Source organism: Chenopodium album, chromosome 2 (assembly GCF_948465745.1).
Source record: "Chenopodium album chromosome 2, dcCheAlbu1.1, whole genome shotgun sequence".
In the NCBI taxonomy this organism is placed as follows: Eukaryota; Viridiplantae; Streptophyta; class Magnoliopsida; order Caryophyllales; family Amaranthaceae; genus Chenopodium; species Chenopodium album.
The window spans coordinates 60,315,417-60,335,810 of NC_137835.1; the positions used below are offsets into that span (position 1 = coordinate 60,315,417).

The 20,394-nt window shown below is 36.0% G+C and overlaps 1 protein-coding gene across 1 annotated transcript; it reads right to left on the reverse strand.

The window, feature by feature from the left end:
* Nucleotides 1-1,824: 1,824 nt before the first annotated feature.
* LOC145586197 (uncharacterized) lies at nt 1,825-4,777 on the reverse strand. Its single transcript, XM_081642969.1, has 3 exons — nt 3,850-4,777; nt 3,046-3,527; nt 1,825-2,764 (listed from the first exon to the last, which is right to left on the reverse strand). The coding sequence occupies exons 1-3, from the start codon at nt 4,543-4,545 to the stop codon at nt 2,011-2,013; spliced, it is 1,932 nt and encodes a 643-aa protein (XP_081499095.1). The 5' UTR covers nt 4,546-4,777; the 3' UTR covers nt 1,825-2,010.
* Between the last annotated feature and the right edge of the window lie 15,617 nt (nt 4,778-20,394).

Genomic DNA, 20,394 nt, shown 5'->3' on the forward strand with positions numbered 1-20,394 from the left:
TCAGAACTCTAGTTTTGTAAAAAGGCAATTCTAAATATAAAACTTCTAAAAGTGAGCAAGAATTAATTACTGCCCAATTGCCCATAACTTTTGTAATCGTCCATATGAATGCTACCCAATTTAAGCTACTTAAAATTAGAGAAAAGAGAGTAACGAGGAAGGGGGTGGGAATTCTCCGGCTGGGAAGATGAGTGGCTTGTTGATGGCTGCTCCGGCAGGGAAGGGATAGGCATGGGTGGGTGTTTTCAATTAGGGGTTCGGGAAGGGGGATGAAGAGGCTTTTTTTTACAACCTCAGTTTCGTAAAATCTGCAACAAAGTGACTTGCACAATTCAGAAGGCAAAATTTCTTAAGCAAAGATTAGTAAAAAAAGGGGCATGTGATTAATTGGATGGGAGAGACAATAATCCCACCGCAACCACCTAAAACCTAGCCAGCCAACTTGCACCACCACCAGACCACCAACACCACAACAACGAACGAAGCCCCACCTCACCACCACCAATCAACTCGCACCACCGCCCAAAACCCATCCAACCAAGTCGCACCACCATTCAACTCGCACCACCACCAAAACCCACCCAACCACCAACGAACCAAAACCCTAACTCACCACCAAAGAACCAAAACCCCCACTTACCACCACCAACGAACCACCCAACCAAATCGCGCGACTAGCCGACCACCTTACCACCTCTAACAAACCGAAACCCCAATCTCGATTTTGAAAAGGGGGAACTTTGAAAAGTGGAAAAGAGGCGGTAGCGACGAACAGGCGAGGTGACATGGATGGTGGTGCAGTGGATACGAGAGAAGAGAGAACAGAGAGAAGAGATGGTGCGATGGATACGAGAGAAGAGAGAATAGAGAGAAAAGATGGTGTGGGGATCTGAGTGGTGGTGGTGGTGCGTTGGTTGTGAGAGAAGAGAGAACAAGGTTGGTGCTTGTGGTGGTTGACAGGGAGTAGAGAGAAAATTGGTGATGGTGGTGGATATGATTGTGAGGGAGGAGAGAGAATGTGGGTTATGGTTTTAATTATGGATAAATTAATTTGGGTTAAAGAGGTGACATGGTCGGTGGTGCAGTGGATACGAGAGAAGAGAGAACAGAGAGAAGAAATGGTGCGATGGATACGAGAGAAGACAGAATATAGAGAAGAGATGGTGTGGGGATCTAAGTGGTGGTGGTGGTGGTGCGTCGGTGGTGCGGTGGATCTGAGTGGTGGTGGTGGTGCGTTGGTTGTGAGAGAAGAGAGAACAAGGTTGGTGCTTGTGGTGGTTGACAGGGAGTAGAGAGAAAATTGGTGATGTTGGTGGTGGATATGGTTGTGAGGGAGGAGAGAGAATGTGGGTTATGGTTTCAATTATGGATAAATTAATTTTTTTTTGAGACAATGGATAAATTAATTTGGGTTAAAGAGTTAATATGTTGTTTATTGTAATTTAGTAAAATTTAGTAAGGCTATGCGGGTAATTTTACACAAAAAGAATATACTAAAAGAGGAAACTTTTAGTTTGTTGCACATAATGTGTAATTTCCATTTTGAGAAATTGTTGTAAATTTTATGAAATAGAGGTAGTATTATTTTTTTGTTTTTTTTAATATTAGAAAAAAAAAAAATACCAATTAGAAGGTGACACGTGACAAGTCACCTTCTAAGATCGGGACTATTTTGAGCAGATTGGGGTAAAAGGTAGGATTATTTCCAAATTATGTAAAGATGAGATAATTTTGAGCATACGTGGCAAAGGTGGGATTATTCGTTTCAATTTTTCCGGATATAATTTGATGGTTCAAAAGTGATATATGAGATGAAAACCTGTATGAGTAGCTTTAGTTTCAAAGATAATTCAGGAAATAATTATTTTCCATATAAGTACATATTACAGGAGAAGGTAAAACTAAGATAATTGAAAACTTATTTGTATATAGAATGCAGAACTCATTAAGGCTGATAGAGTATGCCACATAATATCCTACAAATAGCAGAATTTCAAGACACGTTATAGACTATGACGTTGGTGGTTGCTTGGTGCCCTCGTTTTTAGGCAACTGCATAGAAGCTTCGGCAATCATAGCTGCTTGAGCAGGTGTTATGCTTTGGTATTGGGAAGTAGCCATGGGGGCTGCAGCTGGTGGAAGTTGTCCTGTATAATATACCTGGTTATGACCATAGTCAAATTGACTGTAATCAAAATGAGCATAATTATCCGGAGTTCCAGTCCTTGGCTGAACAACTGCATTATTGTACGCAAGATATTGCTGAAATTGGTTATTTGTTTGTGCAGCAGTCCCTCTGGTAGCGTACACAGGCGGTTGAGCATGGGTTACTGATGAAGGTTGGACCATGGGTGTCATTGTCTGCGGTTGAGCAACATTATAAGGTTGATTTTGGTTAACAGGTATATAATACATTGGATACTGCTGATGATCAACTTGAGGGTGGATTTGTTGTTGTGTCGCATACATTGGCCGATATGATTGGGTCATTTGTGAGTGAGCCGGGATATAATGCATGTTTTCTTGAATGAATTGATGTTGATGCTGTTCATGTTGTTGTGGAGGATACATGTATTTGGTAGGGTCTTGAGTTGGCTGCATTTGGAGGTTTTGGTTTTGTGGCGAGGGAGAACGGTTATCTAATCTTTGATCAGTGATGGTTTGGGTGATTGGAGGTTTGTTCTCATTCGAGCTGATTACTTGAGCTTGGTCATGCTGGACTGCCGTTTTAGTGAGAGAAATTCCAGAAGATATGCTGCTGGCACTGCCATGAATGATATAATGTCAAAATATGAAACAAATTCCATTACCTCGGTCTAGAGTAATGTCTCAGAAAAAATGTCTGTCACAATTCATTTGTATTTTATATTTCTTTGGGTTCAGTAAGCCAGATCTTTCACCATTAATATATATACTACCTTCGTTATTTAAAGTTCAACTCGCTTATTGTATGCTTTTGTTTATAGAATCACTAGGACAAAATGTGCAGTTGTAAGTCTAGCAAGAAAAAAGTGAATAAAGCAGATGTGGAGTAAAAAAAAGTACCTGTGAACAGAATCAGGGGATGGCAAGTTAAATCCAGCAGCATTCTTTGAGTCATTAGGTGATGGCGAATTAAAACCCCCACTCACTCTCTGCGGCATTGGTATTGGCAGAGGTGGCTTCCTTGATGCCGCGTGCATCCCCTGATCCGACAACTGATCATCATCATTCATACCGCTATTGATACCACCATAGTTATTATTCATCATTGCAGCATTAGCAACTGCAGCACTACTTGGTGCTGAAGCAGCAGCTGAAGGTGGAGTAACCCTGAGCTGTGATGAGAAGTGCTCTTCCAATCCTCCTCTACCCCTCATCTCTTCCTGCATCCTAGTATTTCCATCACCAACCTCATCTACACGGACACGAATTGGAGGCAGGTGAGCCATAGATGGAGATGAGGTAGTCGAGTCAAAAGATGATGTGTTTTCAACCATTGGAGAGTCTGACATTATAGTATGTATGGATTCTACTGAATGTAAATCCTTGGTTTAGAAAAGAAAAATCCATATCAGTATCAATCTTTAAAAATCAATACACATATATACCAATAAACTGATATACCAATCATAACTTACCATATACCTCTTATTTTACAGAAGTACCTAAGGCATCAATGCCAATAATAAAGATATTTCTATTTCTTTTAATCCTTACTAAAAACTTTAGCACTGCATATAAATAAATTACTAGTCCAAATTGATACTATAAAATTGTTATGAATTCTGAATTCCCAATATTTTCTAACAATTTCAATGTCATAGCAACATCACAATCATATTAACGGAACAAGGAAGATGATCTTACTTGGGGTGCGACTTTTGGTTGAGCAGCAGGATGAGAGCAATTAGGTGGAATTTGTTGCAATGCAGGGTCACTATCAAGCCTAAGCAGATCACCAACGGCGGCAGCGGAATCAGACAACCCTCTGGACAACAAATCCGCCCCATTAAGAGCATCAACGAACCAAGATTCAGATTGAGCATCATCCATCAAAGCACCCATGGTTTGAGCCGTCTCCGGCTTAGCCATAAACAGGAAAAGGCGCAGCCTCCCCGAAGTAGACTTCGAAAACGAGTTATTCGCAGCAATACGATCATATTCCTCAATCATGTTATCCAGATCCTCGTCAGTACTAACCGATATCAACGAGTCTAGCTCCTCGTTCGGTAGCTGGTACTTAAAGGTGAATTTCCTGTTATCCAATAAAGAATGTGACAAACGAGCTGTGAGATCGGCGAGAGAAGTGTTTCTCTCAGCGACAACGATTCGAGTCTCCCCGCCAACGTAGCAGAGGTTCTTATCATGTGGCCGTGGAATAATGTGACCTCCGTAACTACACATTAATCGGAGTTTCGCACCGGGGACAGGTGGGAGGGGCTCATCCCAATCGCCCTGTTGGGTTGTCGATTTTGGCGATGAATCCACCGAATCTGAATAATTCGCAGCTGGTTGCGACTGAAATCCCACCATGTTTGGTAGTGGTGGTTCCATTGTTCCCATTGAATTTTCTCTAACAATTTTTCCGGCTAAAAGAAATTGCCGGATTTCTTGTTGATTTCGATTCAAGAAGATTATTGATTTTGATTAATGGGGGTAGGAACTTAGATCTGAAAGCTTGAAATGAATTAACCAACTTGAGATGAATTAGCGTGTTTGAGTGAAATTGAAGTGTGGGATAGAAGAAAGAAAGAAGAGAGAAGAGGGATATGAAAGAGAGCGGCTGAGTGTAGGAAAAGAATAATGACGTGAATACTTTTCAGGGGTTTTATAAATTTCTCATTTATGATTCATGAAATGAATTGGGCTTGGCGACTATTGAAAGTGACAGGCTTATATGGTTATATATAATTGGGTTAAGCATGGAGAGTTTTTGGTTGACTATTTGACTCAATTTAAACTTTGTAAATTTTTTTTTTTGAGAACAAACTTTGTAAATTAATTAAACGGGTTTGATGGGTTTTTAAGTAGGATACGAATTCTATTGGTTGTTTTAATATATATTTAGGGTATGTTCTAATTTACTGAAATTAACTAAACTGAACTAAATTTAATTGAACTGTCTATGAGAAAAAGAAATCAAGAATTGAACTAAACTATATTGAACTGAATTGAACTTAAATTAAGCTAAAGAGAACAGACCCTTAATTAAGGAAAATGATAAACATAGCCCTAAAGGATATGTTTATGTATAAGAAGCTAAAAAAAGAAATAATAAACATAGATTAATATTCATTACACCGATATGCACGTGATTTTGTCATAAATTCCCAACTTAATTCCATTTTAGAAAGTATATTAAATGCTTATATATAGCCCTAAGTGTTACATATATCATTACCCTTAAATAGGTATTCACATTTGGCTATGGTTAGTATGTATCGAATTTTTGTAATTTCTTTTTGGGAAATTCCACATTATAACCCTGTAATTCTACGTTTTTTACGTTGTACCCCATCTTTATAAAAGTTACACATTGTAACCCTCAGGTATAAGTAACCATACGATAACCTCGTCGTTATCTCGTCGTTAACAAATTCCGTAATTTGGTTCACCATTAGTGGGGTCCACCCTCCACTAATTAATATTTTTTGTCGATTTGCGTGTTGGAAAACATTTCGATAAATATTTTGGGGCCATTTTGGTTCTTAAGAGTCTAATTTGAGCTCATATTTGACAAAAAAAAATTATGTAAACGCTTTATTATTGTAGGCGTCGTTCGAAGCGCACCTACGTTAAGCATGTTGTGAACATGCTTGACACTCATAAGAAGTGGGAATTGACATATACGATTAGGGACACGATTTGGGACAAAGCCAAGTAAGGAGTCGTTAACAAGTTTTTAAGGAACTTGTAAACCGTTCACGGATCATATAAGGCAACCACGATAAAGGAGAAAGATAGGCAACAACGATTGATCGATGAAGGTTACACCCTATTCATAATCCATGAGATTACCAACTCCATATGGTTCGGAACCACGAAAGGAGGATCAAAAATGATGGTACGAAGTGAGTCATGGAGTCACATTCGCCTGTATTGGTCTCGACTCGATTCTTTTAGTGAAAAGCAATTCCTGCTATCTCAAAGGCATGCAAACAAACATTTAATTTGCTCCAAACTATAATTATGCTAAATTGGTTGAATATTAATGGAACACATAATTCTAAAGTATTGTGATCACTTGATTAAACAAGATTAAAAAGGAACATAAATCGTTTGTCCAAATTATCTTATTACTCGTGGTTTTCAATTACATATTCCCTTTAAACATGCAATATGGTGATCAACAATAAACAATAGAATAAACATCAACATTGGAAGCAATTTAACCATAATATCGTTAGTCAAATCAAATCAGAATAATAACCCTAATCATGATACTAGCAATACAGAATCACTACCAAAAAAAAATGAAAATAGGCAACACTTAAGATTGCAACACTTACAGAAATGTTACTCTTTATAATTTAACGCAACAATATTTATTTGTTACCTTGAACTAAAGTAACAGGAAAAAAAAAAGTGTTGCTCTAGACTATATAAGGCAATAGTCGCTTAAGGTGTTACCTTTTTCTTGTCTAAGATAACAAACATTATAATTGTTGCATGAAAAAATAACAATAACAAAACTATTGTTTGAAAGTGTAACATTAATATCTATGTTGCTATCTGTGGCAACATTTATATTAAAAAGACAACATAATTTAAGATGTTGCTTTTATGTTGAGTGTGTTATATATAATATATATAAACAAGCAAGTTTCGCGGAGTTGGTGGGGAAATCACCTTGTGACTTTGAGGTCACAAGTTCGAGCTCTACCAACTAATAAATGCTTGGGAGTGGCAACATTTAGAAACATTTTTGAATTGTCTCCTTAGATGGCAACATTTTTCATTTGTTGCCTTTTATATCATTTTACCTTGCCTTTCAAAATTGTTGTCTTTGAATAAAAATATGTTGCCTTATGAATAGACAACAGGGGTATATACTACGTGTAGGGAATATTTCAAGCATTACCCCAAACTTGAACCCCATTGTGATCATACACTTAAGCATGGTGGCGTCTAAAGGAAAAGAAGATAGAGCAAAAGAGTCGCCAACAAGTTTTAGGAACTTGTAAACCGTTCACAGGGTGAAGGTTACACCCCTTAACAATCCAAGAGATCGTTAACTCCAATAGGTCTGGAACCATGATTGGAAGTTCGGGGATGAAGGTACAAATCCAACCTAAAAGAGATTGACTCTGCCCTAATAATAGGCCTCTACTTTATTCAGATCGTATTCATGTGCGCTTTCTGACTAACATGCAATCATTATGTTTACCCTAAACATGTTTATCTATGTTGGTTGAATATTAATGCACAAATAAATCTATTATTGGCGATCACTTGAATTATAATCAAAATAATCCTAAACAAGATTATTAATTATCTTATTAAGCGTGATTACAAGTACCAATTCCCTTTAAACATGCATAAAAGGTGTGATCAAGCAATAACAATGAATATAAAGCAACATAAAAATCATCATAAATTGAAATAATAACAATTATAATCAATAATTGTGATAATAATAATCATAAACATGTTAAAGCATAATAGCAAGATCCTAGGCATGATACTAACAAGATTAATAACAAACCCTAGCATGTCACTAAACAATAAAAATCAAAGCTTTAGCCCTAACATGATACTAACATGAATATTAGGAAAGAAAATAGGAGGCATCATAGAAATCATAATTGATTTAAGAAACTTATTCTTTACCCTAGACAGTGATACTAGGAAGCATTCTTTTAATCATACTTGATATTAGAAATTACCCTAAACATGATACTAGGAATCAAAATAATAACCTAAACATGATTTCTATATCAAAATATCAATTAAACAATTAAAGAACTTACTTGGATACCTCGTACCTCTTTCTAATAACAAAATACACACGTTAGTAACTTCAAGGAAAATAATAATCAAACAATTAAATTAAATAATTGAAAGAGAGATTTGGGACCAAACCCTCAGAAATTAAAACTTTTCACGTCTGGGGCGAAGGCAACTTCGAACTTGGCTAGGTGTTTCTAGATCTTGTGAATGCGGAATTTTGTGTGCAAAAGGCTAGTTTAGAAAAGAGAGAGAGAGAGAGAGAGTAATCAAGAGATTCTTGATGAGAGTTGGTGAGAAGAATTAATGATTAAAAACGGAGGTCTAAGGACGCTATTTATAAAGAAAATCAGCCGGATATGATAAAAAAGAATATGAGTTTCGAAAAGAATAAAACACGACACTGTCGCCAAATACGCGCCTGTCGCCAGACGACAGAGCTGTCGCCAGGCGACAGGCCTGTCGTCCGGCGCTGCAAGACAGTTTTTGTGGATTTTGTTTTTATCATATCTTTTGATCCAAAAGTTCAAATGGGTCATAAAATATGTCGTTGGAAAGCTCTTGAAATCTACTTTACAACCCAATTAGAATCAGATTAAAATCTTTTGTAGATAAAAAGATATGGCCAAATAGTGGAAGGGTGTCAGTTTTGGATAGAGTTTCATATCTCATTCATATCCTTTTCGTTATAGCTCGGATTTAATATTATATTATATCATTGGAAAGATAATTTCAAGATCTATCCAACCATATAAAATTTGGATAAAGATTATGAGGCACGAAAATAAAAATCTGAATATATTCCACTTCGTACAAAACAAGGATTCTAAAAAGGAGTAGTTTTATTCAATTTCAAACTCTTTGAAACATAATTATCAATCCTAACTCCATTAGGATTTAAGAGAACCTTCTAGAATATTCTAGAAGACTATGATCAATCATAATAGCTTTAGGAATGATAATTAATAATAGGCCCTCCTCTAGATCATTGGGCCGTAGGTAAAATCCGGTTTGAGCCCAGTTTAGTATTTTAGCCATGACTTCCTCATTATTCATCGGAATTGGGTTTATAATATATCGTTGGAAAGGTCTTTTCAAGCCCCATCCAACTACCCCATTTTTGGACCCTTGTCATGGACCAAACTAAACTAGAATGCACGAAAAGAAATATTTTCAAAAACAAAAAGAAGAGATATTTTAATAAAAACATCCTCATCACTAGACTTTTCACACTTTCTCTTTGTTCGATAATCAAATGACATGAAAGGTATTCATCATTGGGTTTGGTTTTGGGGAGACACATTTGGGTGTCTACACTACGCCTCATATGTGTTGCCTTAGCTACAAGGCAACACTTTTTTTATATTAGTGTAGGGAATATTTCAAGCATTATCCCAAACTTGAACCCCACTGCGATCATACACTTAAGCATGGGGGCGTCCAAAGGGAAGGAAGCTAGAGCAAAAGAGTCGCCAACAAGTTTTAGGAACTTGTAAACCGTTCACAGGGTGAAGGTTACACCCCTTAACGATCCAGGAGATCGTTAACTCCAATAGGTCTGGAACCAAAACTGGAAGTTCGAGGATGAAGGTACAAATCCAATCTAAAAGAGAAAGAGTCTGCCCTAATAATAGGCCTCTATTTTATTCTTCTCGTATTCAGGTGCGTTTTCTGACTAACATACAATCAATAGGATTACCCTAAACCTGTTTATCTATGTTGGTTGAATATTAATGCACAAATAAAACCTATTATTGGCGATCACTTGAATTATAATCAAATTAACCCTAAACAAGATTATTAATTATCTTATTAAGCGTGATTACAAGTACAAATTCCCTTTAAACATGCATAAAAGGTGTGATCAAGCAATAACAATAGCAATTATCAAGCAACATAATAAATCATCATAATAACAACAATAATAATAATTATCACAATTATAAAAATAATCATGTTAACAATAAAGCATGATAATAATAGCAAGGTCCTAGGCATGATACTAACAAGATAAATAACAAACCCTAGCATGTCACTAAACAATAAAAATCAAAGCTTTAACCCTAACATAATACTAACATGCATATTAAGAAAGACAATAAAAGGAAGCATCATAGAAATCACAATTGATATAAGCAAATCACCCTAATTATGATACTAGGAAAAGCATCCTAACATGATACTAGGAATCAAAATAAAAACCTAAACATGATTTCTTTATCATAATATCAATAAAACAATTAAAGCACTTACTTGGATGCCTCGTACCTCTTTCTAATAACAAAATACACACGTTAGTAACTTCAAGGAAAATAATAATCAAAGAATTAAATAATTAAAATAGAGATTTGAGACCAAACCCTCAGAAATATCAAACCTTTCACGTCTAGGGCGAAGGTTACTTCGAATTGGGCTAGGTGTGTCTAGATCTTGTGAATGCGGAATTTTGTTTGTAAAAAGTTGGTTTAGAAAAAGAGAGAGAGTGTATCAAGATTTTCTTGATGAGAGTTGGTGATTAAAAACGGAGGTTTAAGGAGGCTATTTATAATGAAAATCAGCCGGAATATGATAAAAAAGAATTGGAGTTTCACGAAGAATAAAACACGACGCTGGCGCCGCACAAGCCTCTGTCGCCAAGCGACAGCCTGTGGTATGGCGCTGCGGGCAGTTTATTTCACACGTTTTCATATTTTTGATAAAATTAAGCGCACGAGGGGTAAAACTGTAATTTCATTTAAAACACTTCTTTTATTCTAAATAAAACTCATAAAACTCAATCATCAATGTTAATTACATTAGGATTCAAAAGAACCTTATAGAAGATTCTAGAAGACTATAATCAATCCTAATTGCATTAGGAATGATAAATCATAATAGACCATCCTCTAGATCATTTGGCTGCATATAAAGATCAAACCAGGCCCAGTTTAGTAATTTGGCCATAACTTCCTCATTATTCATTGGAATTTGGCTTATAATATACTGTTGGAAAGCTTTTTTCAATCCTGATCCAACTACACTATTATTGGATCCTTGATATGGACCAAACTAAAATGGATTGGCTATTTTCATAAAATAGGTTTTCAAAAACAGAGAGAAAGAAGAGAATTGAAACTAATCGCAACACTAGACTTTCCACACTTTCACTTCATTCGATTATGATTCGACGTGAAAAGTATTCATCACTAGGTTTTGTTTTGGGGAGACACAAATGGGTGTCTACAATTAGGCAATGGTTTTGCACTGTTACCTTTGCTTTTTTTTGTTGTACTAAATAAAAATAAGAGTAATTAAGTGATTAATTACTCACTTTCTGCGTTTTCTTGAATTGCTACATCATGAATAAATTGTTAGTAACTTCAATAAAAATATAAATCAAATTGAAAAAAATTAAAATAAATTAAAAGTAAAGTTGATTTGGTCCAAACCCTCACTTATTTATACCTTTCACGCCTTGGTTTAAGTATAGAAGTTCGGGTCAAGTATGGACTCCTTGGAGTGCTTAGGGGAATTATTATGAGAGAATAGGAAGGCTAGTATTTAGGCTAAAGAGGGATAAGAGAATGATTGTTGGTGCAGGGAGAAAGAGAATGATTTTTGGTGCCCCGAAACTGAGTAAATCAGGTTTGTATTTATAAAGAAAATATGTGCAGTGTAGCACGGAACCCTAAAAGTGAAAGCGCCACAAAGAAATGACCAGAAAAAACGCCGTGTCCTCAGGAAAATAGGCTGCGCCACGCTGTAATTGCCATGACACAACATAAAATACCGTTGTGTGAAAATTCTGACGTGGCACGGGCGCGGTAAATTCCAGTTTTTATGCATTTTTAAAACTATGATAACTTTTGATCTGTAACTCGGAATAAAGAATATAATATTTTGTTGGAAAGATTATCAAGTCTACTTTCCAACCCAATTAAAATCAGGTCAAAATATTTTAAAGATTTTATGATTTAGCAGTTTTAGTGCAAGGGTGTTGGTTTTGGGCCGAGTTTAATATTTTGCTAATATCTTCTTTTTTTTTTTTAAATCGGAATTGGGCTTATGATCGTGATATACCGTTAGAAAGCTTATTTCAAGACCTATTCAACCAAATAATATTTGTATCAAAATTATAGGGCCACGAAATCAAATTAGCTTGGTTTTGTGATGTGGACACGAAAAGAGAAAGATAAGTTATGGTTTCGGGAAATAGGCTAAGAATTGGGTTGGTTTATGATATGTATGGGATTGAATATGGATTTGATTATGCACTCTCAAGATTAAATACTCAACCTGACCAATGATGGCGATGAAAGGTCGTTCATCATCGAGTTTGGTTTTGGGGAGACATCTTTTGGTGTCTACAGTTATGCGTATTAAGAGATGTTTCGATTTGCACGTCAATATTTTTTAGCAGGTGAAAATTGTTTAGGTAAGGTATCAAGGTTTGTTTAATAGTTCCAAACCAAATTTGAAATTTGCAAAAAAAATAAAATAAAAAATAATGTCTAATATCTCATTTAGCGTGTTAAGAATTAAAGCAATTGACACGTAAAACGAGACAATTACTTGAATAATTTTTTGCGGCTAAAAAAATATTAACACACAAATTGAGACATTTCTTAATATGAAAAATAAGATATTTACGATATTGTTTTTACAAATCTGAGCTCAATTTGGTCTTATGAGGACCAAAACAGCCCCCTAAACCTTTAACGGAATTTTATCATCACGTAAATTGAAAAGAAAAAAAAAATTTAGTGGAGAGTGGGGTTGGCTCCACTAATGGTGATTAAAACTACATAACATAATTTATTTTAATGGCAGGATAATGGCAAGGTTAATGTATGGTGAGGGTTATAATGTAGAATTTCCCTTTCTTTCTTTTTTTTTTTTTTTTTTTGATAATTAGTTTTTGATAATTTCAATTTTGAGCGATTTTCTCTAAATAATTTCAACTATAGATTATTCTAGAATTTAATATTGTTACAAGTATAGTGGTAAAAAAAATAAATACATAAATAAAGCTAACCCAAACACCACTACTAGCCCCCACCCCTCCCCTGACCTCACCAGTCGGCCACCCCAAGCCTCGAAACCAGCCGGTCGTCTCGCTCCAACCACTAAAGTTGGTCAGCCGCCACACCCACCCATAGAAGCCACTCCCGAAAACTTCTTCCTCCCCTTCGGATACTGCCCCTTACTTTCCTTACTATGTTAAAACGACCTCGCTTCCTTCCCTTACCACCAAAATCCCCCTTAATGGACGATTTTGGAAGTGGGGGAAAGGATGGGTGGTTTCAGTGGTTGGGGAAGGGTGGGGGGTTGTTATCCAGGGTGGGAAACAAAAGACGGGGATATTTCTTGGATCAAGGAATGGAAGGGCGTTTCCTAGGGTGGGGGAAAGGTTTAAGTTCCGGTGGGGGGGGGGGGGGGGGAGGTGGAGCTGGAGTGGTTTGGTAGGGAAAAGGTTTTTTTTTTTTTTTTTTTTTGAATTTTTATAATTTGATATAATAGGTTGTTGACTAGTTTGAGACTGTTAGAAGAAAACACATCCCTAAAGTTGGGATTAGATGAAGAAAATCACTTAAAGTTAAATATTTTTAAACTATTTTTTACGGTAAGTAAAAATAAGGTGACATAATGATACAAATTTTTTCATCGGTCAACCTCCCTTGGGTAATAGTGTTATTTTAATCCGTTCTTTGTTAGATGTCATTATAATCGGTTGTTTTGCTTTTGTTGAAGGAATAACTCAAACAAAAGAGTAATCTAAGGCCCTATTTACTTCACCTTAAAAAAAAAGGAAAAAAATGCGAAAAATAATACAACCTTTGTGCGGTTCATTTATAATAATACGACCTTTGGATTAATTCTTAATAATATAACCTTTTACCCCCATCTATTTTAATCAGGCAAATATACGAGGCAACATGTTACAAGAGGTAAGCTGATGACATGGCAGTAATACTTTTGACGTGTCATTGACCGTTGGACAGTGTTTTCAAAATCCCTTTCTTTACTTATATCTTTTTCTTAAATACCCTGTTCCTTTTTTATTTTTCCCCAAATTCGTTGCATCCCCTTTCTTTTTTCTTTCTCAAATTCGTACTCTCCCCTTCAATTACTCTGAATTAAGTGATATGTCTGGGAGAAGGCAACCATCCCAATCTGGTGGATCTGGAAGCACAATCAATCGGCAAGGGGGGCTAACTCAAGAATTCGTTGTTCATGTGGGAAGTATGTTGTTGTGAGGACAGTCAAGAATGGTCCAAATATGGGATGAGATTTTATGGTTGCCCCTTATGGCTAGTAAGTTATTTAATTTTTTTAAAAAAATTTACTTAATTTTTTGTTAATATTGTTCACTTACTCTGATTTTGGGTATGATTTAGGATACTCAATGTGAGATGTTTAAGTGGGTAACTACTAGTACTGAATTGGAAGATCTTGAAATGAAAATTATGGAGAAGGATACTAAGTTTTGTGAGTTGGAATATGAGAAGAAACTGAAGGATGACAAGATTAAGAAGCTGCAATTGAAGAAGGACAAGTACTCTGATGCACTTGCTGGGATGAAGACAGATTTGGAAGAGCTGAAGACTCAGATTAAGAAAAGTAGGAAGATGAGAAAAGAATGTATTTGATGTTGTTGTTGTCATGGATTGTGTTTGCTTTTTTTATGTTTATGGTTAGGTGAGTGGTGTGGTAGTACTCTAACTAAACTCTTTGTATGAGTTGTGATAACTCTAGATAAACAAGATTATGTATGTTATTTATTTGCAATTAGATAAGGTGAACTTAGCATCTTCATTTGGAAATGTTAACTTTTGCAAAATGAGTACATAAACTTGTCTCAACAAAATACATAAGAGTAACGTTGTTCCCACAAAATACATATTGTTGATCCCATAAAATACATAAAGTCATAGCAAGTGACTGCCAACCAATATTACAACTTGAAACAAGTTCATAAATAAGTAAATAAGTTCATAAATAAGGTCTTAAAGCAAAGTAATTCCCAGGACATGACACCATATGCTACAAAATGAAACAGATGCTGGTGATGCTACTGTGTGAGCTGGTGGGCTGTGGAAGCTTGGCCGGACTGGGTTCCTAGCTGACTTGGTTGCTGCTTCCTAGGCCTCCCTCTTCCTCTTGTTGGAGCAGGCTGAGTACAAAAAAAAAATGAAATACATTAAGGCAAAGATAACTTAGTAGTATTCGCTAAAAAAAAAGGCAAAAGTATATCTTGGGCATCAAAGCTGTGCCATCTGCAACAACTATAACACCAACACCACCTGGAAGCTGAGTTCTGCCCCTTCCCCTGCCTCTTCCAGGACCCACTCCCCTTTGAATGCTCCCACCTCTAGCACCTCTGCCACCCAATATAACCCTCCCCCCTCTGCCTAGATGAGTTGGATGAGCTGTATTAGAGTGGTGCTGAGTCTAAACTGTTGAACCAGATGCTGCAGGTGCTGAAGATGCAATGTTGGAAGTAGAAACTTCATTCACTGGTTCCTTCCTAGGCCTGCCCCTTGGTTTTTTAGGTGCTGGCTTTGGAACAGATGTTGTACCTTTGTCAGGGCATCTCCTCTTGTTATGGCCCTTGGTTTTGCATATAGAACAGGTCATCTCCATTTCTGTTCTTGACAGTGCTCCTGGTTTCTTTGGTTGCTCAAAAGGATCCTTGATCCTATTTTTTCTTGGTCTACCAGGACCAATTTTATTGGGGGGGGGGGATCCACATTGCATATTACCCTAGGCCAATGTCTATCTCCTTCTAAGGGTGGTATGGCCCCAGCATAGGCAGTAAGATACACCTCCTTTTTGAAACACTCATCAACATACAGCTCAGCCTCTTGGTTTTTGAAGAAAATGCAGGCTACAACATGGCAACATGGTATACCTGTCATGTTCCATTTTTTACATGTACAACTCTTAGCTTCAAGGTCTACAGTCACCATATCAAGGATGTATCTCACATTGAACTTGTGATGGGAGGAAGGCATAACATCACACTCAGCTGCCTTGGCTTTTTCTTTTTCTTGTCTACTTTGTATCCTAGGGCACAGGATTGAAGCTGATTTCTCCATCTCAGTTCTTTTTCTTCACCACCCTTTGCATAAGAGCAATCCTAATATCCTCAAGCATGCATATAAGATGTTTAGTCCTAGAATTAATAATATAGCCATTAAATGTCTCTGCCATATTATTGGTTATTGCATCTGAGTTCACTGAAGTGTCTAGAAATGCTCTACAAAAGACTTTGGGGTTATAACTCCTAAAGGCAACCTCAGCATCAAGGTTAAGCTCTTTCAAGTCCTCTAATGCCTCCTCATAATCAGCTGTGTTATAGGACTTAGCTATCTTCCAAAAAATAAGTTTCATTTCATCTCCCCTAAAATTCTTATGTCAATGGGAGAATATGTGCCTAGCACAGTGTCTGTGCTCAGCACTAGGTAGAACTGTAGCTACTGCATGCATTATGGCCTTCACAAAAACAAACAGCAACAACAAGAAATAGTTCAAATTTCAGGCTACATAACAAACCAAAAACAACAAAACCAGGGTACAAAACATATAAACAACAACACACATGGTTGCATAACATGTAAACAATAACAAGACATGGATACAGAACATACAACATCTTAAAGTGTCAATAATACAAAGATACAACAAGAATGAGTTTGGAAAGTATACCTGATGTTTATCTGATATTATTGTGATGCCAGCACCATCTCCTAGGTTTAAGCATCTTTGAAGGTGGGTGAAAAACCACTCCCAAGACAGATTATTTTCACCCTCAACAGCTGCCCAAGCTATTGGGTACATCTGTTTATTGGCAGATCTGCCAACAACACTTAGTATTTGCCCTCCAAGAAAGGTCTTCAAGAAAGCAGCATCCACACATATAACCCTTCTGCATGCTGCCTTCTAACCTTCCATTTGTAACACCCCAATAATTCTCTCTTTAAACCTGTGAGGACCCTGAACAATATTCAAGAGAATTACTGGCGTGCTACCGCCACGTGTTCAAACGTTAAGGCTTTATCAGAAAATAGCAGCGGAAAAACTAAATCAGTTATAAATAATTTTCAAAACCAACGAATGAAACCAAATTAAGTCAAACAACTTGGAACCATTAAGGCCCTTATTCAAAACCCAATAAAAGTAGTAAGTGATTAAATCCAGTGTTCAAACAAATTCAAACCCAAAAGAATTAGTGTCAAATAAAATCGAATTAAAATAAATTCAAACTTGCAAAAGAAATAAAATGCAAACAACCAACTCTCTACTCAAGATCCCACAATCCTGATGAATGCTGCATGTGTAAGAACCTGTGGTTATTCTGCTCCCCAATATTACAAGTGTAACAAATTGGATCGTCACAGGGTCATTGAAAGGCGAAGGTCATGACCAAAGAAAGACACACACAAAAGCACGTAGTCAGCAAAGCTGAGTACATACAAGCTGTGAAATAAATTAAGAAAATACCTAGCATGCTACTGACAATCAAGCACAAGCATCATTAAATATAGACTCAATTCATGACCCGGTTATTTAATTTATTAAGACCTCACTAATTAATATTAACTGACTCATTTATTTATTTCATTTGATTTAGCAATAGACAAGGTTGTCCAACCCATGTCCCATTTGGAACATCAATAAAAGAAAAACCCCATGCCTCCTTTCGGAAACATAAATAAACATCCAACGACCACGGGCGCGACTCCGTGACCGTAGTTAGTATGAGATCTCACCTAACTCCTAATTTTAGAAAAATAACATTTGAAATAGAAGACTCGTAGATCAGACGGCCTCAATAACAGTACACGGCTAATACCCCATGTACCCTAACCCCTGATTGTCATTACTCCAGATGTGCACCAATCCAGTGTTTTATTGCTCATCCATCTTGCACTTTACGTGATTTACATGTTTAGAATTAGTGATGACTCATATGCATAACAATACAAACATTCTAAACACAATTCAATCAAACAAGGCAAGTTTCCAATTTCAATTCTTGATTTATTAGTGACAAACAACACTTATTATTTATTCCTTTACTACCTCGGTGTATAAACACCTTGAGTGCATAAGGCACCCCAAAACCTTAACCTCGTCTTATAAGACTTGAATTCTTCCTTTACTCATCCTGTTTGCATAATCATGAATGAGTAATAAATTAATCTTTACACCAATCACATACCTTTGCCTCTAAGCGCACCTTGCATAATTAGAGCCCAAATAATGCTTGCAATATAAAATAGCGCACATCATTTGAAATTCACAATGTATAACCAAACAATTTAACTCAGTCAATCCTATACATGATACTAAGTTCTCGATCCGTCCTTAAACCTGCACCTACAAGCAAGGTTTCGTAACTTGTACGTACCTTGAGCAAACGAATTGGTATGCCACTTTACTAACTAGAAATCACCTTCAATAAACTCCTCTCCTAAACCAAATAATAGCATCTCAATCAATACCCAATCAATCAAATTTACAGCAATACTAACTTACTTTAAAACCTTCAAAATCCAAATCAAACAACACTTTAAAACCTTCCCTTTAGTTAAAATTAAAGGCTTATATATAGTTCTTTAAATTTTCTTCATAAAAACCTTAAAATACACTCTTATACATGAAATTACAGCAAGTTCAAAGTCTAATAAAAATCTTAAAATTATTTAAAAACCCCTAATAATCTCCCTTTTTAGTGGGTGATTAAACCCTCTTTATAAAACATCAAAAGTAGTACTTAGAAACTATTTTCAGCACTTAAAACTTCAATAAAAACATATATATTTATGCTTAATTAAATTTAAACATAATTAATTTTATCAATCAAACTCAAGGATAATATTTTAAGTATAAAAAAACTTTGTTAAAATAAAAAAGTGCCCAAAAATCATATTTAGAGGCTGAATTTGGCCACGAGAGGGGGGTGCTTATTACCAAAGGTAGTGAGTCTTTCTTAAAACGTTGTTTCCACATGAAAGACACTACTTTTTCATCAAAATCGGATGAGTTCAGAACCTGATCGGGATTAAAACGGGATTAATATTAATGAATGGAAATCTTAAAATTAAAATACGAATTTAAGTGTTTAAAATAATCTGGAATTAAGTTAAACTAATCATTAGTTATAATCACCAAAATTTCAAAACATCATTACTATAAAAGCCCTAAATCAATTGTTCATAAAAACCCTAAAATCCCAATTTCAATAAATTGAAACCCTAGGTTTATAATTCATAAAATATGAAAATTTATAACATAAATATAATCTGAAATTTATAATCTTTATACCATTAAAATATAATTTGATACTAAAAATATAATCTTTATACTAAAATCAAAACCCAAAACAATTAAATTAACATTTAGCAAAATAATGAAACAAAGGAGGATGAAAATAAGACTAACCTTTTTGTGTGTGAAATTTTTGGAGATTCATGGGGTATTTATAGGAGAAAATTATTGTAGGGTAAAAAGGAAGATTGGGCCTCATAAATATAATGGGTCGATTAAGTAAACAAATGGGTTAGGCTTGTGTGATTGGACATAAATTGTAGAATAAAGGTGCATAAAATAATTTGTTCAAATAATTTATTTTCGACCCAGATTAATAATTTGAAACTTTTGAAATTAAATTTCGGAAAATAACAAATAAATATTATAAATAAAATAAAATTTCATTAATAAAATATTTAAAAAATACGGGGGATTACACCATTAGTGCCTCATAGCAGGTGAACAGTCTTTGAAAGACTGGTGTGCTCCCATCTGCACTTGTAACAGTCACTAGCTCAACAACTGTGCCAGGGCTCTTAGACTGAATTTCTTTAATGTATCTTCCAAGCTTCAAGTAGTGGTCTTTCATAGACCCATGGAGCAACTTATGGGCATTGTACTTAACCCTATAAGAAAAATTCCTGCTAACAAGAACTCTGTAAGCCCTCCTAATAGTTTCAATAATGTCCTTGGCTGGCCAATGTGGCCTAGCCTTAAACACCTCAACCAATTGAGCAGCCACCCAAACAGAAGTAAGTTGCCTTTTGCTTTTCATAATCCTATGGCAATTGTGAGTACCAACCACTTTCTTCACCAGAAATGTACCACTCCTAGAGTGCCAAGAGCAGTACAAGTAAAATGGGCACCCTTTGACACACTTCACACCAAATTGCTGCCTCTTTTTGTTGCTATGTGAGTAGCTCAGATTCCTACCTTGCAAAATAGCATATCTAGCCACAGCTTGCTTGAAATCATCTCTCTTTGCACATCTCTGTCCTGCTTTCTATAGACACCCATTTGTGTCTCCCCAAAACCAAACCCGCTGATGAGTACCTTTCGCGTCGAATCATAATCGAATGAAGTGAAAGTGTGGAAAGTTTAGTATTGAGGATAGTTTTAAGAAAACGGCCAATCCAGTTTGGTTGGTCCATGATATGGGACGAATAGTAG

Coding starts and splice junctions, on each gene's coding strand:
- LOC145586197 (XM_081642969.1), bottom strand. CDS start 4,545: ATGGGAACAATGGAACCACCACTACCAAACATGGTGGGATTTCAGTCG. Junction 3,528..3,849: donor AACCAAAAGTCGCACCCCAA/GTAAGATCATCT, acceptor TTCTAAACCAAG/GATTTACATTCAGTAGAATC. Junction 2,765..3,045: donor TCCCCTGATTCTGTTCACAG/GTACTTTTTTTT, acceptor CATTCATGGCAG/TGCCAGCAGCATATCTTCTG.